General features: G+C 38.0%; 2 protein-coding genes across 6 annotated transcripts; both read right to left on the bottom strand.

Annotated features, from left to right (window-relative positions):
- Positions 1–400: 400 nt before the first annotated feature.
- Positions 401–2,000, bottom strand: LOC149610683 (uncharacterized). 4 transcript variants are annotated; one of them, XR_016376523.1, is made up of 3 exons: positions 859–2,000; positions 650–799; positions 437–576 (listed from the first exon to the last, which is right to left on the bottom strand). XR_016376523.1 is itself a non-coding variant. In XM_089858884.1 (2 exons), exons 1-2 carry the CDS (start codon positions 1,970–1,972, stop codon positions 505–507), a joined length of 1,395 nt encoding a protein of 464 aa, XP_089715010.1. In that variant the 5' UTR covers positions 1,973–2,000; the 3' UTR covers positions 401–504. The 4 variants fall into 4 exon arrangements, 2 of the variants coding, with proteins under 2 accessions (XP_089715010.1, XP_089715011.1); XR_016376524.1 differs by having other exon boundaries at positions 650–766; XM_089858884.1 differs by having other exon boundaries at positions 401–576; positions 650–2,000.
- Positions 2,001–12,420: 10,420 nt separating this feature from the next.
- Positions 12,421–17,650, bottom strand: LOC149610682 (uncharacterized). Of its 2 annotated transcripts, none has more exons than XM_089858806.1 (2): positions 16,888–17,650; positions 12,421–16,785 (listed from the first exon to the last, which is right to left on the bottom strand). In XM_089858806.1, the coding sequence occupies exons 1-2, from the start codon at positions 17,147–17,149 to the stop codon at positions 12,698–12,700; spliced, it is 4,350 nt and encodes a 1,449-aa protein (XP_089714932.1). In that variant the 5' UTR covers positions 17,150–17,650; the 3' UTR covers positions 12,421–12,697. The 2 variants fall into 2 exon arrangements, with proteins under 2 accessions (XP_089714932.1, XP_089714933.1); XM_089858807.1 differs by having other exon boundaries at positions 13,460–13,608; positions 13,677–17,650.
- Positions 17,651–26,773: the final 9,123 nt, after the last annotated feature.

Genomic DNA, 26,773 nt, shown 5'->3' with positions numbered 1-26,773 from the left:
CGACCAATTTTTTTCTCTCTAGTTTTAGCGCTTGGGAAGCGGCGTAAAATCCTGAAATTTGTTCACTAGTGCCAGGATCTACTATCAATGCTAGAGCCCTTCACTTCTAGTCTCATCTCACTTCTGGGGGTTAGTATATAACTTCTATAACTATAACTATTTCCTGTATCTTGGATGAATTTCAAAATTGCTGGAATTTAACTCGCAATAGTGAAGTTATAACATTTGATTTTGATTAGTTTTGTTGAACTCAGAAACCATGAAATTATAATAAAGTTCCTACTTAATATTTGAATGGAGTATTTGCTAGATAATTTATATTTTCCTTTATATCTCCGTTATTTTACAACAATTGCTTTCTAGTTTTTTCCCTACAATTTCTTCCTAGTTTTTCCCCCACAATTTCTCCCAAGTTTTTCCCCTGCAATTTCATTATTTTCTCGGTAACATTTTACGCCAATATCTGCGTATATTTCAAGGGCAAATTTCCCATGTTTCCTTAATTTACCACTTTTTATTGATCACTCTGAACAACGCCAGTTTTGCTGGGTTCTCTTTAAAAAAGAGAGACTTTCTCTAGAAGGATGATTGAGACGTCAGTCAAGTTACTGAGGAATCTGTCTCGCTTGGTGATTGTTGTGTCACTAACCTCGTACCAGCTGTTATCTTTTCGAATAAAGTTTAGATAGTGACCTTGGTTTAAAGAAGAACCTTTATGAATGATCACGCCCCTAGTTTTGTAAACGCTGTGGTTTAAAACCACTTTCTGATTTTCGAATCCAGATATTTTGGTTAAAATCTTAATTGGGTGACCATTTACTACAGTATCTCTTGGAAACCACAGAAATACGTACTTACCGGCTGAAATCAATACATCACGTTCATCAATCTCTCTGCGTTTACAAGTTTCGCAAGGCATCATTGTTGGTCTCATCCTTTCGACTAATAGTTTCCAATCAATTTTACAGAGGTTTGGCAAAGGAAGAGTGAAGATGCAGCTTTGGATAATGTTTCCAGAACTTTTTTCCAGGTGACAGCTGGGGCATTTGGTAACGTTTTGCGACTTTGTCCATAATAGTTCCCGTAGAGCGTTAGAGTCAGGAGTTTCCATTTCTTCGCAAAGTCTTGGCAAGAGAACCCATAAGAATTCACTAGCATCTTGCTGTTCGTTGTGGGTAAAAGGCAACCCAACAGCCGTTCGCAAATTGAAACCATCGTCGCTGAAACTCTCATTGGAATTTTCAACATGCTCAATAGTGTTACGAAGGCAAGTCAAAATGGGCTTATCGCTCAATGATCCTTTGTGCTCTTTAATAATGTTCCTTAATTCCGGAATCAGTAACAACAATTGCAAAACGCTATTTGCGTAGCACGTTACTCCATCTCCATTTTCAAATCCCTTCAAGGGAAAAATGTCTATACTCTGAAGACCTAGTCTGATCTTTTTATTTGGTCTTTCTTTTGCCGTTTCATCAGATCTCTCTCCTTCAACTTCTAAAATACACCTCGACGTCGGCCTTTTTGTACCTCTCTTTCCTTCCGACCCGACGATTTCTATAAGTGGAAGATCAGGTCTGTGTTTTTGACGCAGCCTGTTATACTCCGCAATGGCTCGTCCATCTGCCGTAATTTTATTCGGGTCTAATTGCAAGAGATGGAGACCGGCCAAGGAAGTCACTCGCGGTAAAGCGACGTATGCCATGCCAGTTCCAAATAAATTTGATCCCAAATCCATAATTGCGCATTTTAAACTCATTCCCTGGCTTTTGTGTATAGTAATGGCATATGCCAAGATTACCGGAAATTGCGTTCGTTTGACGTATAAATTGGTCATTAGCAAGAACTTGACGCTCATTTTCTCGACTAAAAAGTCGGGCTTATTGTTCTCGTCGCTTGGTTCCCGATCTACTCTGATACGGATACCAGTGATGTTCCCACTGTCGTTCTTTTGGAATCCCGTTATAATGGCCATGGTGCCGTTAATAACACCTTCTTCAAAATTGATGTTTCTTCTAACCATTATTCGAGATCCAACGCAGAGATACAGCTTGCTCTCTAGACCTCCAGTTTTTGACGGCTCATTGTCTAACATTTTCAATCTCCTGACAATGTTTTTGGTAATTTTTTTGTCGTAATCAACGAGTTTGTCTTCGCATTGAACGCATTCAACTTTCTGTCGGCTTTCCTCTAGCATTTTTATGTTGAATTTATCGCACATGGCCAATTTCGGCATCAAACAGATGGGATGAAATCCTTCTTTAACCAGCTTAAGGTAAAGATTCATAGCCACCTGAATTTTGTTCCCTCCCGTAACTAGTCTACTTTCTAAGGTTGAAACGTCATCTTTCGTAACAGTTCCGACTCTAATTCGGTTAAGAAGGTCGCCATAAACTCGGTCGTCCGCCTGACGAACGTTTTGCGTTAGTTCATCGTATCCGAAATACTTCCAAAGATCAGTGCCTCCAATGCTATTAAATCTTAGTCTAGCTTCCTGGGAAGTGACTTTTAAAAACGCAGGATTACCCTGTACAGGCGGCAATTGGAAGAAATCTCCAAAAACAAGAACGCAAACCACACCGCCGAAAGGCTTGTTCATTTCCCAAAATTCATTTAGCCTCAAATGAACGTAAGTTAGTAGTACCGAAGACACCATAGAAATCTCATCGACAATCAAGAGTTTCAAATTTCCCAGAGTTTGTTTCATAATGGAAATATTTTCGGAATTGAGGGAATGGTATTCCGCGGTACGCCCATGTTCTACTGGCAACATAAGTAATCTGTGCAACGTTACGCCGTTGACATTTAGGGCAGCCAAGCCCGTAGGAGCGGCTATCGCGACGCTACCGGCATTTTTAAAGTGACGTCTAACGGCGTTGGCGATAGTAGCAATAAGAAAGGACTTTCCAGTGCCGCCCGGACCAGATACAAAGTGGCAGAAATTCTCAAATTTTCCTCCCTCTTGAGTGAAGTGATCCATGACTTTGTCATAAACCCTTTTTTGATCATTGTTGAGTAACGCAACTTGGTCTAGTGCCGTGCCCTCGAAATCAATTTCCATAGCGGCTTCGACATCATGCATCGCATTTTCTGTTTCAACGACGATTTCTTTCCCTTGAAGGGCATTTTCATCGTCATAGCTTTCTGCATCCGAAATCGCGGCAATCTCTTTAGCCTTTTCGGAGGCTTTGCGCTTCTTTAGAACTTCTTTGGATACCGAGAATTTCTCGTGGTATTCTCTCATGGGTTTTAGCGTTGATAATGTGCTTTCGAAAGCTTCAGCGAAGGTTGCAAACTCGCCCAATAACTCAGTCTCGTTTCGCCATGGTTTGAACAGAATTAGTAGAGCGTGGCAGTACTTTTCTGGTTCCTCTATTGGGTCGTGAACGTAATGTTCTATTATGTAGGGCTTAATCCTCTTTCTCATCAAACCGAGATTATTTTTCAACTCGATTACATTTTCAGATTTTTTCGCTCCCTCCGAGTACTTTACGTAATCGTAAAACCGTCCGAACTCTCGCAAGCTTAAATCTTCCAAACTATCGGGTCTGTTGGGATACTTGTCGTCCACAAACCCTTTTAGGCAAATGTCTTCGCTGTCAGGATCAATTTCCCTCAAGCGTGCAAGATCCTTGTAACATTTCAAAACTTTGCATCGGTTTTCTTTCACGTTAGTGTTAATAAACTTGGTGCTGTCAGACTTTTGAAACAATTTCTGACCCAACATCATGTCCAAAGCTTCGTAAATTCCGACCGACTTATTTGTGAAAGATTTCAGTCCATAAGCGAACAATCTTTTTGACAAGCTTTCGTGTGCCAACTCAGCGAAACACTGATCCATTTCAGCCCGATCTCCCTTTGTCACGTACGACGTGACGTATATCGCCACTTGTTCCGAGGAATCGGCGACAAACTGCAAATCCATATTGGCTTTCAAAGCCAAAAGTAATGCCGGATTGTAGTCATTGATAAAAACTTCGTTTTCATTTCTGGGCAAATCGTACAAACGTTTTTGGCCTCGTTTCATTTTACGATGACGCGTAACTGATTCAACAGAGTTCAAAGTCGCAACGTTTGTTACGTATCGAGGAAAACCGTAGCGACACACTTTCAGCTCCTTATTTCCTCTCTTAACCTTTCGGTAGCAACTGCTGCAACATTTATGTGTTTGAAATTTTTTTATTAGCCGGTAAAGTTCTGGACTTTCAGCAGCTTTTGGGATTGAACACGTGACATACTTCTGCACGTACTCCAAAATAGCTATTGCCGAACAGGAACCAATCATGGGAGCTTCCTCAGCCCACAACAAGCAATGATAATGCGCCAAGCCGCGAGATTGGTACTCGACGCGCACAAAATGATGCGCTATCGGTCCAAGAACCGGATTTTCTTTACATAGCACAAAGTTGTTTAGTAGCGACCTCACTTTGTTGTGAAAATGCAAACTGACGCTAAGTGGATCTAAATTTAATAGTTCAGCCACCGACATAGATTCGATCCCTGGCACGTCAGCATTCACCCGTCGTAGGTGGTCGTGAAGTTCAATGTCATCGTATTCGGCCGGATTAAAGGTTAAAAGCCAAGTAGGTGGGCCATACTCTCTAATCATGGCCAAAACACATTTGAGAACTTTATACCAATAATCCTTAGTTCCTCGAATGTGGCCCATGAAAGTCGCTAAATTACTCTCGAGCTCGGAGTCTCGAGATTCAACTTGATTCACGAGATTATTGACAGATACGTTCATGGGTTTTTTCACTCGTAGAACGTAATTCAAACTACTGTTAATGGATTTCATTTCGGCCTCTTGGTATAAATGGAACATGAACGCATAATCTCGTCTAAACATTGGATTCGCGTTCAAAAGACGAGAAAGTCGGTATTCAGTTTCCGTCATTTTCCCAAACGGTCTTTCGTCGTGCTTGCCATAGCGAGCCATTGGGAACAAGTGCACGAATGACATGTATTCTAGATTTTTGTCCCAATTACTGATAGGCTCGGCTTCGACACGCTTCATTTGGTAAGAAGCCAACAAATCTTTTGACGGCTGAACATTCACCGGGTGAATTGTATAGTGATCGTACAGCTCATTCACTTCATCTTTTGAGAGTTTTCGCAACAGTGCCTCAGGTTGAGTTAAAATTTTATAACGGTCGTCTTGCGAAAGATTTGATTCGATCACACCATCGTTGATAACATCGATATCGATTTGGTGCGATTCCGCTTGCGGATTTTTTTCAACTGTAGTGAAGCCGATTTTATTGACCTCGTCGAGGTTGTTTAACAGCGCCAGCGGATCCGTTTTTACCATTAATTCATCGGGAGTTAATGAATTTTCATGTTCAATAGTTCCGTTAATCTCTTCGGTGCCATAAATATAATCCTCATTGATCTGAGTAATATCTATGTCTTTGTACAGGGGATTAATTTTTTTCAGCTCAGTGACGGCCCTTTTCAAAGCATCAAGGCGAACAATTTTTTGCCAAACCTTTTTGTCACTAGTGGGCAGACCATTAACCAAGACGTGCAATTCGTGATCTTTAGGCAGTGCTGTTGGTATCATATCCAAATTTTTTTGGACTGGAATTGGCAAGTATATGATTCTACCTTTCAAAGCTTTCACCGCACCAAACTGCATGTTGGAATTAGTTTTGGTACCTAACCGGACCACAGTGTGAAATGCTTTCACAAGCTGAATTAAGGCCTTTTCAAACATGTTCAAACTCGTGACTTCTGTCGGAGGGACGTCAACTCCCAAGCCGTTGAGGAAACATCTAATTGGAATTTTTCCCTTTCGCAACTCTTTAGAACAATAAGGGCATAAAAGCATGTCCATTTCTCTAAAGTCAGGATTTTTCAATAGCAAACCAGCTCTTAAAATGAGAAAGGCGTGGTTGTCAAAAACTGAAGTGCATCCCAGTTTTTCCACTGTCCTCAAATCTGAATTTTTTAATAATCTAGCGCAACAATCGCAAGATGTGTCGTGAAATTCATTAATATCACGCTCAGCTCTAGCAAATTGTTTATTGTAGAAAGCCAAGATTTCACTCTCATCGAGACAAGGCCTTATATCACTTTCATCGCCTTTCGCCGCCTCGTTTTCCGCATTCGACATTTTCAAGCCACGTGCCTCAACAATTTTTCTCATTTTGGGTATAACATTTTGAAGAGATTCGAAATCACCATGATCTATCTCATCAGTCAATGTTGATAAAGCGCTAAGCAACGCTCGAACAGAGTAGAGTTTACTCAAAATTGTTCTGATCCCCGAGTAATGCGAAGCCAATTCTCTGAAGGCTCTCAAGTAACTTTGGCATTCCTCGCTTTCAGAGCAATATAAGAAATGACCAAGATACGGAAGAACTTGCACTTCAAAATCTGAATCGTCCGATGGCAATTTGACAATGGATTTCTGGCAAAACTTATTTTTGTAGGAGCAAACGTCAAAATCAGAACTCAAAAGTTCATTTAAGACGCTATCACTGGCCTTTGCCGCCTGATTAATGAAAGCTATGACTTTAAAAATAGTCCGCTCTCTAACGTTGCAAATGTCACTGCATTCCCAATAAGAAGCTTTTTCTTTGGTTTCAATAAACCCAGATTCGTTAATTACGATATTCGCTTTGGGATTTTTGTCCTTTGAAACGTTTTCTACTGCATTGAATAGATTCGTGACAACACCGAAATCATTAACTTGCAAGCAGCGTTCAATGCCTCTGTTCAGTCTTTTCTGGTCAATAAAATTACCAGTTTCATCAACCCATAATTCATTAATCAAAAATGTCTTGATTAGAATCAAGACCTAAAAAGTATCGATAAGACTGAGGGTATCACTTGTCTGAAGGATCAGATATTAATTTTTCTTTTTAATTGAAACTTAAATGCATGCTTAAGAAAAAACAACGTTCCATTACCGTTTTCCGTTGAAATAAATTATTTTACTGGTAATCAATTTCAAAAATTTTCTTATCTCGGCTTTCGACCACAATTCCATTCCCCGAAAACATTTTATCATTACATTAATTACTTTTGGGAGAGTACGTGTATGGTTTTGCGTTTTAAAAGGTTCCTAAAGACGTTACATCCCCATTCGTGACCGGCACTCTTCGCAGTGGAACATTATAATTATTCTAAAACCAATGGCGCCAAATTCAATAGGGACAGTAACATCATAGTAGTTATAACGAACAGAAAGTCAAGAGAATGGCACCGGTAATGAGCAGCAAAAAGAGAGGAAAGTTTGCTTCAAGGTAGCAGAGAGACATGGTAGTGAAAATAGTAATCTAGAATTTTGTTCGTTCAAACCTTAATATATCATGAAAAATTCAAGTGAGGAGGCGGCACTACCTAGAAAGATCTATTTTGGCAGATAACAGCGATAAAATTATGTTCTACACACACTGGGACTATGGGAGAGTTTCTGGGCCGCAGGTCGCACATGATGAAATTTCAACTTCAGTTTACATCAATTTTCCCTGGTAACTTTTAAAAGGTTGTTGTCATGGCTAAACAGACCGCTATTACAGCTTTTTATTGTTTTATAGGTTTTTTGACACGTTATCTCCCAAAAGTAATTAATGTAATGATAAAATGTTTTCGGGGAATGGAATTGTGGTCGAAAAGCCGAGATAAGTAAATTTTTGAAATTGATTACCAGTAAAATAATTTATTTCAACAGAAAACGGTAATGGAACGTTGTTTTTTCTTAAGCATGCATTTAAGTTTCAATTAAAAAGAAAAATTAATATCTGATCCTTCAGACAAGTGATACCCTCAGTCTTATCGATACTTTTTAGGTCTTGATTCTAATCAAGACATTTTTGATTAATATCTGTTCCTTCAGTCTTCATTTTAATTAAGAATGTTAAGAAACTGTATTACATTTTCAAAATCTGCACTAAGCAGAAACATATATAAAGGGGACCATAACTTTAGCTCAATCAGACATTTAGTTATAATGATACTTCAAAAAAAAAAACGTAAATCAATAAAAGTTTGTATTCTTATTGTAATTAACATAATACAATTTTTACCAATCATTTATTGAAACGCTAGGCGCCCCCCTAAAAATTCCAGAAATAGGACCAAATTGACAATTTTACAAAATTTTTAAAAATGCTGATTTATGTCCGTTTAACATTTAGCTCAAAATTGTCATAAGCCCAATATGAAATTCGGATATCCTTAAAACTTCATAAAGACGATCCGAGATTGTCAATTTCAAACTTTTTTGCAGCATAAACTAACGTCTGTTTAATGTTAAGCTTAAAACCTTAAACAATATATAGTCAGGGCTACCCTAAAAGTTCAAGCGCCCACAAGTACCCACAAGTACCTAAAAGTACCCACAAGTACCTACAAGTACCCACAAGAACCTACAAGTACCCTCAAGTACCCACAAGTACCTACAAGTACCCACAAGTACCTACAAGTACCTACAAGTACCTACAAGAACCCACAAGTACCCACATGCACCCACAAGTACCTACAAGTACCCACAAGTACATACAAGTACCCACAAGTACATACAAGTACCCACAAGTACCTACAAGCACCCACAAGCACCTACAAGTATCCACAAGCACGTACAAGCACCTACAAGCACCCACAAGTACCCACAAGTACCTACAAGTACCCACAAGTACCTAAAAGTACCCACAAGTACCCACAAGTACCTACAAGTACCCACAAGTACCTACAAGTATCCACAAGTACCCACAAGTATCCACAAGTACCTGCAAGTACCCATAAGTACCTACAAGTACCCACAAAAACCTACAAGTACCTACAAGTACCCACAAGCACCCACAAGTACCCACAAGCACCCACAAGTACCCACAAGCACCCACAAGTACCTACAAGCACCCACAAGCACCCACAAGTACCTACAAGTACCCACAAGTACCTACAAGTACCCACAAGTACCTACAAGTACCCACAAGTACCAACAAGTACCCACAAGCACCCACAAGTACATACAAGTACCCACAAGTACATACAAGTACCCACAAGTACCTACATGCACCCACAAGCACCCACAAGTACCCACAAGTACCTACAAGTACCCACAAGTACCTACAAGTACCCTCAAGTACCTACAAGTACCCACAAGTACCTACAAGTACCTACAAGTACCCACAAGTACCCACAAGTACCCACAAGTACCTACAAGTACCTACAAGTACCTTCAAGTACCCACAAGTACCTACAAGTGCCCACAAGTACCTACAAGTACCCACACGTACCTACAAGCACCCACACGTACCTACAAGCACCCACAAGTACCTACAAGTACCCATAAGTACCTACAAGAACCCACAAGTACCTACAAGCACCCACAAGTACCTACAAGCACCCACAAGTACCCACAAGTACCTACAAGCACCCACAAGAACCCACAAGTACCCACAAGAACCCACAAGTACCTACAAGTACCCACATGTACCCACAAGAACCCACATGTACCCACAAGAACCCACATGTCCCACAAGTACCTACAAGCACCCACAAGTACCTACAAGCACCCACAAGTACCCACAAGTACCTACAAGCACCCACAAGTACCCACAAGAACCCGGGCAAAGCACCTACAAGAGCTCAAACGCCATGTTTTTCTTGATAATATCCCTCTAACGAAGTGCATCACAACAAAAACGCCGTAAGTCCAACATAAAAAATTAGGGCTAAAATGCGTGTCTCTAACAGTGGTAAAACGCCGTAATTCCAATACCCAAAACAACGTAAGTCAAAGTATGTGTTAATAATGATAAAAATCAATACTTAAACTTAATTTATCTTAATGAAACTAAGAAAAGGCACATCTATGGACTGTTATCTTTCATTTAAGATGGTTCCCAAACGTAACGAATGAATAGTTTTCTTTATACACGATCGCAATTAAGGTCATTTTTCAAAAAAATCCCATGTTATCTCTATTGAACAATATAGTATCTTTCACCAAATGTCTTAATAATTTTATGGATTCTAAAACCACCCTTAACAACTTTTTTCATTATAGAATTAACTATTAGTTGGATCTCTTTGAAATTTTAACCACAAAAGTAGGGCCCAAATTTTAGTTCACTGGCAAAATTTCAAAGCGGCAAACACAATACGAAAAAAGTTACAGCCAATCAAAGAACCCTCCTTTAGCATTAGAGGGAGTATCAAGTCTTATCTAAGAGAGCGACCGCTCTCCTAGAATTAACATTTTCGCCGCTACGAGAGCTTTCTCGTAGCACCTTTATTAGAAGACCATTTTCGTCGAACTGCAAAATCTTTTCAAAACGTGTTTCGTGGTCCTCGTTTTTTAAAATTCTGCCATCATTCCCCAAAGTAAAATATGTTGTCTCGTGATAAAAAGCTTCTTCAAGACTATTGTGAAGCCTTTTTCCTCCAATGACTTTGATAAAATTGTCACTATCTACCAATCCAATTTCTTGCACTTTCTTGGCAAAACTTTTGAAATCTTCAATAAGTAACGAACGTCTTGCCTGGAAGGCCGAATATATTTGCCTTTTTAAGTGAAATGTTTTTCCAGATAGCAACTGGCATTGGAGTTTGTGGGATGTAAATTTGGAACTTTGCTTTTTACATGAATTTGCAGAAGTTTTTGTCGTCATCAACCGTTCCGTAAGTCGCGTGATCAAAAACCGCTTGAAACTTTCGGCAATCATCTTTTTATTTTTTGTTTTAAAAATTCCTTTGTTGAAGGAGATTTTTTTAACATAATAATTGGTAGGGTTCGTACCACCTTTTCTTTGTCGCGAAGCGCCACCTATTTTAGGGGCCTGCAAAACCTTTTGTATTTTTGTTGAACTTGTCAATAATGACTTGCGATTGAGGCCATCACTCGATTTTTTACTCTGAGAGAGGTGTTTTTTTTTTAAATAGTACCTTTTACACCTAACTCGGTTTGTTGCAGTTTTTTCCAAAATCTTTTTCATCCTAGCCTGAGCTTGGTCTTTCAACGCCATTCGCTTTATATGTTTTAGGCGTTCTTTTTGTTTCTTAGCACGTTGAGAAACCATTTTAGTTCTCTTTCAAAGCCAGAAAAGCTTCTTTTAGAGCAAGAAAGGACCCCCTCTCTGTTGAGCCACGAAAAAAGGTCTCTCTGTTGAGCCACGAAAAAAGGCCTCTCTGTTGAGCCACGAAAAAAGGTCTCTCTGTTGAGCCACGAAAAAAGGTCTCTCTGTTGAGCCACGAAAAAAGGTCTCTCTGTTGAGCCACGAAAAAAGGTCTCTCTGTTGAGCCACGAAAAAAGGTCTCTTTGTTGAGCCACGAAAAAAGGTCTCTCTGTTGAGCCACGAAAAAAGGTCTCATAAAACACAAATTGAAACAATACACAGACAATGAAGTAAGAAAATTTTCCTTACCTTTAAAAAGACGCTAAGAAACAGCAATGTACAGCTTAGTCCGCTTTTAGAAAAGCGTCAAACCCAAGTGAACTGAAATGCTGCTTAGCAAATTCCACAACTGAAAAAATTAAAACTTAAACTCTTGAAAATGTAATTAGGCTTACCTATAACCTTTCACGAGTAAAGTGAATGTCTTTGCCTGAAGCGCTTCAACCAGCAGAACGTGACCGGACGAACTTAATATTCAGTTCAGTTTAGTTCACATGTACATCAAAAAATCTATTTCTTGCAGTCACTGTCCCACTGGGCCTATTTAGCCAACTCGATCACGCGCTCAACGACGAAACCTGCAGCAGGCTTGGAAATAAGGTTTATTTCTGAACTAGTCATCCGGACCAGTGACCCCTATGTCTTAAATATGAAACTGGTCCCGGGACCAGTGACCCTTCCCCTATTTATTTTTCTACTGGTCCCAGGACTTCTAAAAAAATCTCTCTCGGCTTAGGGTTGTATACACAACTGGACTCATGGAGTCGAAATTTATGTTAAAATGAAAATAATTAAAGAGGTCCCCATATCAATTTTTAATAAAAGTAGGAATTAATAAACTAGTGATTGGGACCAGTGACCCTCACGTTTTGAATAAAAAAAGTGGTCCAAGCTATTAATAAACTGGTTTTTGACTTGTAAACCTGTCTTATTTCCTAGCCTGACCTGCAGAGCCTGCTCCTGTAAGTGTAAGCCCATCATCATTGCTCGATAGAAAGTTTCTACTGAAACTTCTCCAAGCTAGTATTTATACTCTATGGCAGGTCTAGGGAACATTTTGTATGCCATTTACAATGGTTTTTTCTATGGAGTAATTATCTTGGATTGAGATTTGAGAACGAAACCAAATTTCGAATTGCATTAAAGGGAGGGTGAAGAGGAAAATCAAGTGATTTTTTTATCGATTTTTCTACTAATTATAAGACCAGCCTGCATAGTGAAACATTCAGGAAATACTTCCGAATGATTTTAAAATTCAAATTAGGTTCAGATAGAGAATATGCAGCCATTATACCGATCCAAGATGGCGGCCACTCAAGGGGGAGGAGTCGGGTTTTTTCGATCTCCTCTCTCTTTACCTGTCAAGATTTGATTGATTGTATAGGCTTATAATAAAAGATGGTTTTGTAGGAATAAAGACTATAATATAAGGTTAAGAACATTTATTTCGCAATAACAATGATATTAAATAGATTAATGAAGCTTCATTTGGTATTAATAATAAAAAAAGTCTGCAGACATACCCCCAGTTAATTAAAAACTATACAATTATATACAACTTTACAAATTTAAATTTACTTAAGATACCCATAAGGGGTCGTGGTGTAATCATTGAAAACTCTGACTTTGTCAACGACTACCTGATATGTTTTAGTTTGATCAATAGTAATTAAAGTGTGATTAGGTAATCGTCGAATTTGGGGGCCAATCGGTACTTGTACAGAGTTCATTTCTGGTTTGCCGTCGTTGTTTACGCCTAACAACTTTTTCATGATATCGAAATTGACGTGGTTCTCAGTAGACGAATTTAAATAAAATCCTTTAACTTTAATTATGTTAGTGATTTTTTCTGTTGCGGGATCATAAATGTTCATGGAGTAATTTTTTGGTCCTGCGCTTCCAAACTCACAAATGTAAGCGTCTTTGCCGTATGGTTCTAGCTCGTTCTTTAACTCACCAAGATAATCTCCTGTAGGTAGTATAGGGGCTCCATCTGGCGAGAGGTAGATCAGGCTGTCCGTATCCATATAAAAACACAAGTCACCCACCAGCTCGAGATGTTTTAAAAGGTGAAGGCGTGCCATAGTTGTAGTATAGCACGCTATAACTACATTTGTATGTTTGTGAGTTATCTCGTTTTCTGCAATATCTTCTGATTTGACGAGAATAGTGTTGTCATTTAATGTCAATAGAGTTTTGACCTCTTTGTCTGGGTTAAGAAGTAGTTCGTATAGAGTCTTAGCGTCCTTTACTATATCTGTTGAGACGTGTCGGGTGTTTTGTCCGAACTTCCCCCAAAAAGAGTTCAGCATGAGTTTACTCAGGCATCTTAAGCCTTCATTCTTTTCAATTTTATCGATATCTAAATCGATTCCCTCGACTTCTTTGTAATTTTTGACGTACTGTTCTTTATCCTCTTGGGTGACGCAATCGGCAGGGAATCCGCTAGCAAGGGTTTTATATTCAAGGAAGGCGTTTACGTAGTCTTTAAAAAGCCCGCCTTGTTTAGTATTGGGATCGTATTGTGTTACCTGGTACGACCAAGCTTCATACATTTGAGTGATTTTGTATCCTCGCTCCACGGCGTACCTCAACTCATCGGTTACCCACGTGCCCCGCAGCTCTCTCTGATCAGGTGTGTGTACGCAGTCACCTTGAAATTGAGTTTTGCAACAGGTGTAACAAAGGGGAAAGGTTAACTTCCCGTTTATCCTAGCTGGCAAAACCGGATGTATCAGATTTTGAGCCGGAAGTACGTCACATTTGAGAAGCCCATCGAATGAGAAGATGTCGGGGAAATTATCCAAAATAATTTTAGGGTGTCCGATAGGAATTTTTCCCGTTTTGTTGACGAATGGGTATAGGCTAGTGAAGTCAACGTAGTGCATTTTTTCTGTACCCGTTGTTTTATGGTATAGCTTGTTAGCGCAGCAACGTCCCCCGAAGAAAGCGTCGCGAGGGTTCAATCTTTTGGATGTTTTAACACGAATGTCGTTACGCTTTAAAAAGTCATTAATTTCGGGGTTATTTATTTTGTCTTGTTGCCATTCACATTCCCATTTGACGTTTACTTTATATTTTAGTGACTCTAGTTGGCTAGTTTTTTTCTCTGTTCTCGAATAACGCGTGTTTAACGTTTCAGTAGGGTCGCCATGTAACATCTTGTTTCTATTGATGGGAAAGTGAATTTTACAACCATGGTAGTAGCATCCCATGTATTCAAATACTTCTTTGTTGACTGGACAATAACCGTCTACCTTTAGGGTCTGGATTTTAACTTCCTTACCCCTAAAAGAGGATTGAATAGGTATATTTCTGTCATGTGAAGTCCATTCAAGCCATTCAATGGCGCCTAAAGATTGGTTCTCGCCAAGTCTGTAATAGTTTGAGGGAATGATACTAATTGTGTCCGATTTAAGATAATTTTTCCGGAAAACGTAAGAACAAACGCCAGGGAGAGTAACAGAGCCGCAATTAAAAGGGTCTACGCTGGTAACTTTAAGTAGAAGGGACCGAAAGGTTAAACAACCTAAAAATAGGAGTAGAGTGTCGTTTTCGCAATAATAATAAAGCTCCTTTAAAAAATTAAAGCCTTTACCCTTACTGACTTCTGAGGCATGCCATTTCATAAAAGCGTCCAAGTTTTTCTTTGTGAAATACTGGCACCCGTAAGCCTCTGTGGGGGGTAAAGTATTTTCTAACACATAGTTTGTCTCTTCCTGCTTGTCTATATCGAACTCGTGTTCGACTACGTTGAAAAGAAAATGGGGAAAGTACCCTTTGGCGGCATTAGGTAACCCAAAAGTGGCAGGGAACTTAGATAAAGCTACAGGGATAAAATTGTATGAGTCGAGGAATAATAGATTAGAGAGTTTCATCTCTAAAATGCGCGTACCGTTAATTTTCAGAGTGTCGGGGACAAATTTCTCGTCTCGGTTAATTATTTCCCTAATTAATAATTGATTGTCGTAATTGCTACCAAAATGAGATAATACGATAACCTTCTTTACGTCGAATAAGCTGACTAAGTAGTCTAGGAAGGCAGCTATGGGTTTGCCTCCTGAGAAACGTTGTTTGCGAGGTCCAAATTGGTTGCATTTGATACAATTAAAATCTAGGGATTGTTCTTCAATACAATCTTCGCAAACAGAGATACTGACACATAAGATGGCTTGATGTTCGTAAGCACCCAACTTTTCCTGACATATTTTTGTCTGTATGCATTCCACGTCAAAGAAAACATACATTAGTTCCGGTATATTACGGCGTGGTTTTTTCGAGGGTATAACGCTGAGGTTTTTGTCCTTTATCACTTGAATGTAGCATAAATGGTCGCTGGGTTGATGTTTTCCACATACTTGACAAAAAATTTCTCCACAAGTATGGTTAGTCTTGCGGTTTGCGAAATCTATTGTTTTAAAACAATTTTTACAAAGGTAGAGCCTCTCACAAAGAGGTTTTTTGTTACCAGTTGGAACCAAGTGACTGTTATAACAGTCTTCGCCCCAGAATTTTCGCAAACATGACCCGCATGTTTTTTCGCCACCGTGACAAACTGTTGGACGCATACATTTGAAACAAAAGTCGTTGCATTTATGAGATTGAATACGCCAGTAGGGAGTAAGACACTTCTCGCAAAAGTACTCGTGACTAAACAATGGTTTTAAATTGGTAATAACGTTGTAGTGATTACTCTCGTTAAGTAGAAAGAGGCGTGGTCTGGTGTCTGTAGGGTCATTTTCGCCTAATATTAAAATGGGTGCCCTATTTTCGAATTTATAGACAAAGATGGAGTAAGCCGATAAATATAGTTTAAATTTCTGGAATGAATCGGGTGTCCCGCATTCAGATACGGCGACTCCCGCCTTACGACATAGCTCTAAAGCAGCTGTTTTTTGCAACGTGTTTCCGGTGGTTTTTTTGGATATGGTCATGTAACGGGTTTTGGCCTCTTTGTTGTTTTTGTTGTTCATGTAGTCACGATGGGAAATAGCTGCACAAAGACTTCGGGCCAAACAGAGATTATCGGTACTCGTAATCCGAAGGATTCCTCTCCTATCTTTAGAGAAAATATCGAATGGCTTAAGTTGACGACGGCTAGATCGACCGTATCCTTCGGGAATCCTCACTATATGGAAAATAATTTTTACGGGACCTTGAAAAAAATGTTCAATTTCGTCGTCGTAAAGTAATTCAGCTAGTTGGTCAAAGAGGATAGAGGGATCTACTTGGTCTAGTCTTTTAAAGGATAATTCTAATTCAGACCTGCAATTTATGCCAAGGCTTCTCAATGTTATTTGGACATAATCTGTTGCTCTGTACTCATTTAACACGTGCTCTGTAATACTACTTATACTGTCAACGGGATCGTCAGTGATGTTTAGAACTAATTCTCTACCGTACATATTAAATTGTTCATAGAATTTTTCGCTCTGTTCCAAGATTTCGCAATAAGGGACATCCTCAATAGGCGAAGGGGGGCAACCGCCACCCCATTGGTCGTACGCATCGGCCGCGGCTTCTTCCGAGTCCACGAGAGACTCCTGTTCACTGGGTAGGTAGTCGGAGAAGTTCAGAGATAGGTACTCAAAAGGGTCGTTTTGTTGACATTCCTGATTCAAAAATGCCGCCATCTCTATATCGTATTGTGGATTGTTGAAATCTGCGATTAAGGATTCTTCCTGGTTAGTGGGTAGTAATTCATTCAGGCGTCTTTCTATGCGATCGACGTAAGAAATATTTAAAGGTCTAGGAATTAAGTTACTTAGGTGGTCCAATTCGTCTATTGTATCGCAGTCTTCCGGTGTTCTAGGGACGGTTCTCATGTATTCAATGACATCAAGGAATGTCTGAATTATATTTAAACCTCCATTCGTAATAAAAGTGGGTAAACTTGAGGGTACATTGGCAGGGTCGATGTGTAAATAGGCACATAGGAAAAAATAAAACTTGTATAGTACTGGTAGTGGCCAGGGCCTATTTACAGCTAATTCATCCAAATTCCAGCGAAGTGATTCAGGATCCATCTTGATGTTACGAGATCTAAAGTACGAATGCGATATTCTGATTTTTTCTCGCGTTATTTTATACTAAATTTCCCTGGGCTTATTAGCAGGGGGGATGGAGGGTTACCTACGCTTCTATTGGTCAATGGTACGTTGACCTTCCGGACGTGTTTAAACACGTCTACTATTGTTTGTCAATCAACAATAGGTGACTTAAGATTGACATCCAGGTGGCAGATGGTAACAAAAGGATGAACCATCAATAGATTTTTAAATTCAACAAAAGGATTGTAACAAAAGAGATGATGCGTCATTCCATTAGCGGGGTTTTTACGACATTACGTGAAGATGTATTGTTAAGAAAATATTTCTTCGATCAATCAAATATTGACAGGTCTATTTTAGGATAAATAGGTCAAGTTTACTATTGTATAATTTATTTACTCGTAAGTCGTTATGGAGTCAAGTACACAAAGGAGGTCGAGAATTCGTCAGATCTTGGAGATTAATCCTCAAAAACTACTTATTGTATTATTTATTTTATTGATTTTGGGGGTACTGGAATTCCTTAATCTGTGGTTTCAGAACTTTGACATAAAAATACGCCTACAGTCTAACAATGGAACAGTCAAGGACAATAGATATTTCGCAATAGCTACGTAAGAAATTTTGTATAAAAACCCCTGATTCAATTGAGTAGAGCATCATTATTCGAGAAGATCCTAAACCTGCGAGATGGAAAATCAAGAAGCTCCCAAAAGGAAGATAGGTGTGACTAACGAACGTAAAATTAACGGCAGATTCCATATATCTAAAGAGTTGTTCTTAACAACTGGATTCGTGAACGGAACCCTGGATCCTGAGGTTCGTCTATGCCGGAAACAATCTGTAAAAAGCTTCGCCATTTCTACGGAAACCTGGGAAAAGCTGATGCCGCGCTTACCCGTTTTAGCGGGCTGGACTGCCGCCCATGAAGCCAACAATTTCGAAATCGTTTTAAACGATACCCCTAATGAAAAGACAACAGTTGTGGCGTACCATAACACATGCCATATTAAAGACTTAATAAAGGAGGACTCTATTGTTTTGACCAGTATGGAAACAGCGGCATTGAACCGCGTTTCGGGCGCTGTAAAGGAGCATCTCATCAAGATCAGTAATCACCAAATTGTATTTACACACATGGCCGATATTATTATAGAGTTCTATAACGAAATTTATGATAATTTATACGGGGATCACGATCGTATACCTTATTTAGATGGACAGCACGAAAAATTCGACGTCGTGGTTGGCTACTTCACCAATTTTGTGACATCCTACCAGGTAGTGACGAAATTCAACAATGTTCTTCAAGAAGAAAATCTTGAAAATTATTTTTATAATTATAATTTGTTCTCTGTAATCTCGGGTCAAATAACTTATTTAAAAACCCGTATGCATTTACTAACTCACTTTTAATTTTATTTGTATTTATTTTTATAAATTTTGTCTTTACAATAAATTGAATTGAACCGAAAAACTGTTATATTTTCTAAATACATATCATTTTAATTTTATACTTGCTAATTTTTTTATATTAATTTTTGCTTACAATAAAATGAATTGAACTTAACATCCGTTGTATACTCTTTTTTAATCTCTACCCTATTTTTAATAGTGGGGGAAATCCTATAAAAAAATAATTTTTTTTTATAGGATAGAGGGTGAGGGGGGTGGCGCGCGAGCCGTTGGGGGGCCAAAAAACAACGCGTTCCCCCCCCCCGTTTCGCGAAACCGCGCGCGCGACCGCGTGTTAATTATACGCGTTTAAATATGAATATCTATTATAAATTAGTCTCATTCGAGTATTGAATATGATACCATTCACAACTCCCGGAAATTTGATTATTTTTGGTCCTTCGGGATCTGGTAAGACAGTTTTATGTAAACGAATAATAGAAAATAAGGATAAAATGTTCGAACCTAAAGTCGATTTAGTTGTTTGGCATTATAGTATATATCAACCTTGCTACGATGAATTAAAAGAAATGGGTGTAATTATGCGTCAAGGTGTACCCGATGTCACTGTATATGACGGCTCTCAAACAATATTAATCGTATTAGATGATCTCATGTTAGAAAATAAGAATAATATTTTATCAGAAATTTTTACTAAACAATCACATCATAGGAAATTATTCGTAATTACCCTTTTACAAAATATATTTGAAAAAAACTTGAGAACAGCATCCTTAAACGCTCATTACATGATTCTTATGAAAACCGTAAGAGATCTTATGCAATTAGTGGCCCTTTCTAAACAATTGGCACCCAACAACTCTAAATTTATAGTAGAATGTTATTTGGATGCAACTGAAAAACCTCACGGGTATTTACTTTGTGATTTAACCCAAAAATGTCATCCCGATTTAAGGTTTAGAACAAATATTTTACCGGGAGAACAAATAGTCATTTATACTCCCAAGAAGAAAACTATATAATTAAACAACATTTCCGGAATTCAATCATTCTTTACGATGTCACCACCGAGAAAGGTCAAGAAAACATCGGGGAATAAAAAGAAAAAAAGTTTAGCCGTTAAAAATATCAATTTAATAGCCGCCTTGGGGCAATTAAAAAAACCTCAAAGATTAGCTATTCTCAAAAATTCTAATAGAGAAATTATTGACTCAATTAGCGAGTGTTGTCACAACGCCTTACAAGGCGCTGTCAATTTGAAACCAGACGTATATAATAAACTATGTAAGCATAAGAAACATATTCGTAAAATTGCTTGCAAAAATACTCATTGGAAAGACAAAAGATCTATTTTATCTAAGCAAACCGGAAGTGGTTTCTTTAGCGTCCTTTTTCCAGTAATTTCGAGCCTTTTAGGCGGATTATTTGCAAAATGAATAAACAGTTAGTTTACGCTAATAAAATGACCCTAGTGCCTCTGGAACAACAGCAACAACAACACGAGCAAAATCCTAACCCACCACCCCGTCAATTAATAACAACAACAAACAATGATATTTCAAAAAACAATGCAGTGTTATCGGAGTTGGATAAAGAGATGAACCTAATTATCTCAAATCCTACTTTAGATGAAAGAACCAAGTGGGTTTTTTACGAGGAAGCATTGAAACGATACCAGAACATCTTGAAACCCCGCTCATCGAATAAAAACGACAAATGGATTAATATGTTTCCACTGAAATATAGGGGAGCTGCGAGAAAAATATTCGATCACTTGGCAGATAACGCCCATTGTATACGTTGGGACGACACGGGGGCTCTTTTTGTAAATAACTTTAAGATCCCAGATTCCGATATAGTGCAACTAGTATATTTTACTATACATCCTACATTGTTCAATAACAAAGGCGTGCCCCCGTCACTCATCGCCATTCCCCCGACGGGATGGACGGAATTCCAACCCTTTGTCCAAAACTTTATCGTCCCGCCACCAGTTAAACCGTCGCCACCAGTAGCACCTGTGTCTATAAAGACGTCACCCCGCTCTGTACCTCAGAAGAATAAACTTCGACCACGAACTTATTTAAAAGCGAAGAAAAGATTAACCTTTGACAATAAAACGAGCCCTTTAATTTTGAAGAAACAACCTTATAATAAGACGTTATGGGAGGTCTATCGCGGCTCCAAAAAGAAGAAACCTTAAAGAACACTTATCTCAATAGTAAACACAAAGCCTCCTTCACTGGATTAAACCCTTTGTACAGGGCGGTTCAACATCTTGACATTTCGAGAAACGATGTCAAAGCCTTTCTAGAAGCAACTGACGTTTACACACTACATAAAACTGCTATAAATAAATTCAAAAGACGTAAAATCCCTGTATTTAACATCTCGGATAGAGTCGAAGTTGATCTAGCTGATCTGGGTTCAATCGCCAAGTACAACGATAACTACAGATACCTTATGGTAGGCATTGATTGCTTTTCCCGAAAAGCTTTTGTGGTACCCATGAAAAGAAAACACGCTACCGAAGCTACGAAAGCTCTCGAAATAATCATCGAACAAAGCAAGCCTAAAGCCATCTGGTCCGATTTAGGTAAAGAATTTATTAATTCAAGTACCCAAAAACTTCTAAAGAAAAATAAAATCAAATACGGTTCTATGACGTCAGTAAAATTCCACTGTCCTTTTGTAGAAAGATTAATTAAAACTTTAAAACATCGAATATTCAAAATGTTGACTCATTTCAATTCTCATAGATATATAGATCATTTGACAGACATAGTTAAAGGCTACAATGCCTCTTATCACTCCGTAATAAAAATGGCACCCGATAATGTTTCCCCTTCTAACGTTCTGGAAGTCTACAAAAACATTTACAAACCAGAATTGAGTAATAAGCCTACTAAAAAAGATGTCAAATTTCGTGTTGGTGATTTTGTAAGAATAAGTAAGCTTAAACCAGAATTTTCTAAAGGTTATGAACCTAATTTCTCGACGGAAGTATTTGTCATTTCCTCTATTCTGAGTTTCAGAAAACCAGTGTTATATCGTCTGAAAGATTTGGACGACAAGCATATAAGCGGGTTGTTTTACTCTGATCAGCTCATTCGAACAGTGGAACCCAAACTGTTTAAGATAGACTCCATACTCAAGAAACGTAAACGTAAAGGGAAATTGGAATATTTTGTATCGTTTATCGGTTTACCTAAATCACAGAACTCTTGGGTAACAGCCGAAAATGTCGAGAAAATCTGAATTCTATTTAACGCTACCTAGCGACGCTAGTATGGACATCTACCCTAATAACACTATGGGTAGTTACATCACTAAACTACCGGATCCTATTAATTTACAAGGACAATGGGAAATTTCGTTAGTAGAGATAATATATACAAACAGCTTCTACAATGTAATATACAAAACCAATAAGAGAAAAACATCTGAAGATTCATTGGATGATGGAAACTTTAAAAAACCTAAAAACCCCAAGTCATGCGACTTAACATACCAGGTTGAACGAAGAGATGCAAAACTGACCAGATACGAAATCTATCAGCTGCATAATATACCGGCTGGTCATTACAAATCACTAAACCACGTTGTGGAAACTATCAATACTTCCAAAGTATGCGAAAAAACAGCTTCTTTATTTCATATTAATGAAACGACGGGACATGTAAAACTAAAAACCGATGCCTCTGGTGATACAAAAATTATCTTCAAGACCCACAAATCATTAGCCGACATCTTGGGGTACAAAGACCATCTCAATATACAAGGTGTGAGCGATAGACCAGCCAGGCTAAACTACCACGTACCATCTCAATTATATATTTATTGCGACCTGGTAGAAGGGGAAATTGTCGGTAACATCCACGCCCCCCTCCTACGTATTATACCCATCGAAGACAAGAAACACGGGGATACCGTGTGCCTTACTTTTGTCTCACCCCATTACGTCCCTTTGTCAAAACATTATATTAGCGAGGTTGGCATTTATATAAAGGATCACATGGGTGAACCGGCTTTATTTCAGTTTGGGCTGTTGCACTGTAAAGTTCATTTAAGATGCGCAAGTCAAACGCGTTAGATAACAAAAGATGTGTCTACACGGATTATTATACTCAACAAGCGATGTCAGGTGGTGGTCTGACTTTTTACGTCGGCAAACAAGGACAACACGGACACGGACAAAATGGACACGGGATAGGGTCCTTCTTGAAATCTTTCGGAAGATACGTATCACCTTTCTTAATTAAAGGGGCAAAGTTCCTTGGTAAACAGCTTCTGGACACATCTTCAGAGATTATAAACGATGTCGCCGCTGGAAAGGATCTGAAAACTTCCGCTAAAAGAAGGTTCACCGAAACGCTGGATGATGTACAACAACAATACGGTAGAGGAGGGGGTGGCAAACAAAAGAAAAGACTAGCTAAAAAGAAAAAAATACCAAAGAGAAAGAAATCTATAAAACAAAGCAACACAAACAAATTTAAATCAGATAAACGTAAACTTTCATTCAAAACGGTTCGTGATATTTTCTCTCCCTAAAAAATGACCGAAGCTTGCAGTACTGGTTTCGATATTTTCGCCACCCCTCCCCTTCAAACGGCCATCGAAAATTCCAAATGGGTTCCGTATCAACCTTTGACTTCCTTGAAAGGTGACCAACCTATTGAATTTGAAGTAACGTCTAGCGGTAGCGAATACGTGGACACAGCCTTAACAATGCTGTACACCAGAACTAAAATAGTAAATGAGGATGGAACCGCTTTAACAGCCACTGATGTGGTTGGACCCGTAAATAATTTCCAACACAGTCAATTTGAGCGTGTCGATTTGGAGCTGGGTGATTGCGCAACAACACCCGCTGCTAGTAACTACGCGTACACGGCTTTGCTTTCGGCTCTGACGTCATACGGTCCGGCGGCTAAAGAATCTCATTTGGGGGCTTCTTTGTTTTACAAAGATACAAGTGGAAGCATGGATTCGCTTACAGAAAATATGGGTTTTGTTAAACGACAGAAACTTACAGCATTATCCGAGGAAGTTGAGATGTATTCCAGCCTTTACGTAGACATGTTTAATATCCCTCGATATCTGATAAACGGCGTTTCTATGAAATTAAAATTACACAGAAGCAAACCTAATTTTTGTCTTATGGGTAAACTTCCCGCGGCAGGCACTGGTTATAAACCCGTCATCGTGGAAGCCATATTATACGTCTTAAAGTTGCAATTAGCCCCTAAAATTCTAATTGCTCATGAACAAGCCTTAAGTATTAAACCAGCCCAATATAGTTACACTAGAACGGAAACTAAAATATTTACAATCTCGCCTAATATCTTAAACACATCAATCGGAAACATCTACCTGGGTACCCAGCCCTCAAGGATTACAGTAGCTATTGTAAAGCATACCGCTTACAATGGAACATTGGATAGCAACCCTTTCGACTTTGGACATTGGAATGTCAATCATCTAGCAGCATTCATCAATTCCGAACAATACCCATCCAGAGCCTTAAGACCCAACTACAGTAAAAAGCAATTTGTCCGAAGCTATTACACTTTATTTTCGGGGTCAAACTGCCACTACAATGACAAGGGGAACAATATCTCTATGGACGACTTTGCCTCGGGTTACGCCATTTACTGTTTAGACTTAACACCTGACGGTTACGCGAGTCATTCAGATCATTGGAGTCCCACGAAACAAGGACAATTAAGATTAGAATTGGGATTTGAAAAACCCACACCCACTACTCTTAGTTGTATCGTATTAGCCGAATTCCAGGCTTTGTTACAAATAGATAAAAATAGAAACGTGTCAATCGTTTGTTAAACAAATAATGAACGCCGATCAGATAACACGCTTTCTACGATTCACACCACATTTCCTAGGTGTTTACCCAAGTGATTTATTACCCGAAAAAATTGACAAGTTTCCTTCATCTATTATAATAAATTTAGACAATCACTATAAAGACGGGTCCCACTGGGTATGCTGTTACTTTGATGGAAACAGAAGGGGTTATTATTTTGACTCACTGGCTTTAGGGAACTTTCTCCCCTCGATTAAAGAATTTGTTAAAAGAAATTCAAGAAAATGGTCCTTTAACAAAAGAAGACTTCAAAACTTGTCAAGTTCGACATGCGGACTATATTGTATTATGTATATAATACAAAGAACAAAAAGAAAGAGCCACAAATCATTCATGAAGCAGTTTGGACGAGATGGGTTGAAAAATGACGTCATTGTTACAAACATGTTGAAGCGCGCCCGTAAAGATTAACTTAATCCTTTTGTTAGAAAATACTCTTTGTAATCTCTTTTGTATTTTTAAAAAATAAATGTGTCATCCTTTTTTTAATACTGTTTTCTTTTATTTCATATATTAAGGAAGGGGGAAAGTAAAAAAGGGGGGGTAGTAAATTTAGGGGATATAACTCAGATAATGCGATCATCATATTCATTCAGCATCATGAACTCCGAGCTGCAAAGATATCATTCTTTTTACTCCTGGCCTCAAGATGAAAACTATAAAAAAGCTTTAAGCAGAGCGGGGTTTTATTCGTTACATACCGATGATCTAGTACAATGTTTCGAATGCAACGGGATTTTGCTAGCCTGGAAACCGACCGATAATCCTTACGAAGAACATTTAAAACATTTCCCTAAATGTAATTTTATCAGAGGTGGGCCTACTAAAAACATACCCTTTACCATTGATGAGACAGAAACGTACACTAAAAATATAAAAGTCAAGACTGAAGAAAAAACGCCTGAAAAACCTCAAGAACTTTATCACACCTTTAAAGTCAAAACTAAAGATCTCGAAAGATTAGTTTTGGAACTCTACGTTAGAAAACAACTTAACGCTTTGTATATCAAAGAAAAACTTAATGACTTACGTAAGATTTAAAAATAATATTAAAATTTATCTTCTTCCTTACGAAGATAGAAGGAATTATTTTAGAATAAATCAAATGCATTTTAAAATGAAAATTGAAAAAATGTCTTTAGTATTAGAACCGATACTTTTAAAGAAAATAAATAGTTTTTTACTTTATATTATGGTCTTTATTCCTACAAAACCATCTTTTATTATAAGCCTATACAATCAATCAAATCTTGACAGGTAAAGAGAGAGGAGACCGGGAAAAACCGACTCCTCCCCCTTGAGTGGCCGCCATCTTGGATCGGTATAATGGCTGCATATTCTCTTCAGATTTTGACTTAAATAAATAAATAAATTATTTCTTTGTTTTTCAATAGTTCTTTTATTGGTAAAAAAATAATAATAATACTTATAATAGTTAAAATGAAAAGAAATAAATTATAAAATTTTTTAACAGAAAAAAAAAGTTTTTGTTACAAAAAAAATAATAATAATAATGGGGAAAAAAATTACAATATGGAAAAAAAGTAATAATGAGAAAATGGTTTGTTTTCTTTAAAAAAACATATTATCAAAATTAAAAAAAGTTATCATTAAAAAAAAATTATTTATTGATTCCCACCCTGCAGTAAAATCAATATATATTATTAAAAATTGGCATAGTCTAAAGGAAAATTATCAAACAATTATGCGCAAGTTTCAAAATTAAGAAGACTAGCTGTTAAAAGATTGTTAAAGGGAGTATGAACTGGCCATAGAACAATTTTTTATCAAATTTATATTTTTAAAATAACATGAAAATCATTGATAAAATTTACAGCAAATTCTACTGTCAAATTACTTTTTAATTATTTTTCAAGGTATCAAAAGTCGATTCTCTAAGCCTAAGAATGGTCTAAGTAAATTGCATAATATAATTGTAATTTTCTTAACAAAATTTGAATATCTCTAATCTAACCTCTTATTTTAGAGAAAACATTACTGTATTGTTTTGAAAACCTATTTTCCCACGATTAAAAGTGCACGCTGTTGCTAAGCAAAGGCAAACTCTAAGCACCCCTTTTTGATTACTAATTGCTTTTCATAAAAGTACAGTTAGCGTTTCTCCAAAATTAGAATTATGCTTAGAGAGCACACTTTTGAAATTTTTAAAATGGCAATCAATTAATTGGTATAAGTCTTATCAATGATTTCAAAGTTATTTTTGGTTGTCTGACCATTGTATTCTCCCTTTTAAAGATGTAAAATCAATGTTTTGTCTACTAATGGAAAGCTTTCGT

The sequence above is a fragment of the Phalangium opilio genome, unplaced genomic scaffold, assembly GCF_054372755.1.
Source record: "Phalangium opilio isolate 3A_F unplaced genomic scaffold, DU_Popi_V2 ptg000329l_1, whole genome shotgun sequence".
In the NCBI taxonomy this organism is placed as follows: domain Eukaryota; kingdom Metazoa; phylum Arthropoda; class Arachnida; order Opiliones; family Phalangiidae; genus Phalangium; species Phalangium opilio.
The sequence above is the reverse complement of the archived record's forward strand: the minus strand, read 5'-3'. Positions and strand labels throughout refer to the sequence as shown.

Coding starts and splice junctions, on each gene's coding strand:
- LOC149610683 (XM_089858884.1), bottom strand. CDS start 1,972: ATGGCCATTATAACGGGATTCCAAAAGAACGACAGTGGGAACATCACT. Junction 577..649: donor AAGATAACAGCTGGTACGAG/GTTAGTGACACA, acceptor TCATCCTTCTAG/AGAAAGTCTCTCTTTTTTAA.
- LOC149610682 (XM_089858806.1), bottom strand. CDS start 17,149: ATGGATCCTGAATCACTTCGCTGGAATTTGGATGAATTAGCTGTAAAT. Junction 16,786..16,887: donor AGACGAATTGGACCACCTAA/GTAACTTAATTC, acceptor CCTTAATCGCAG/ATTTCAACAATCCACAATAC.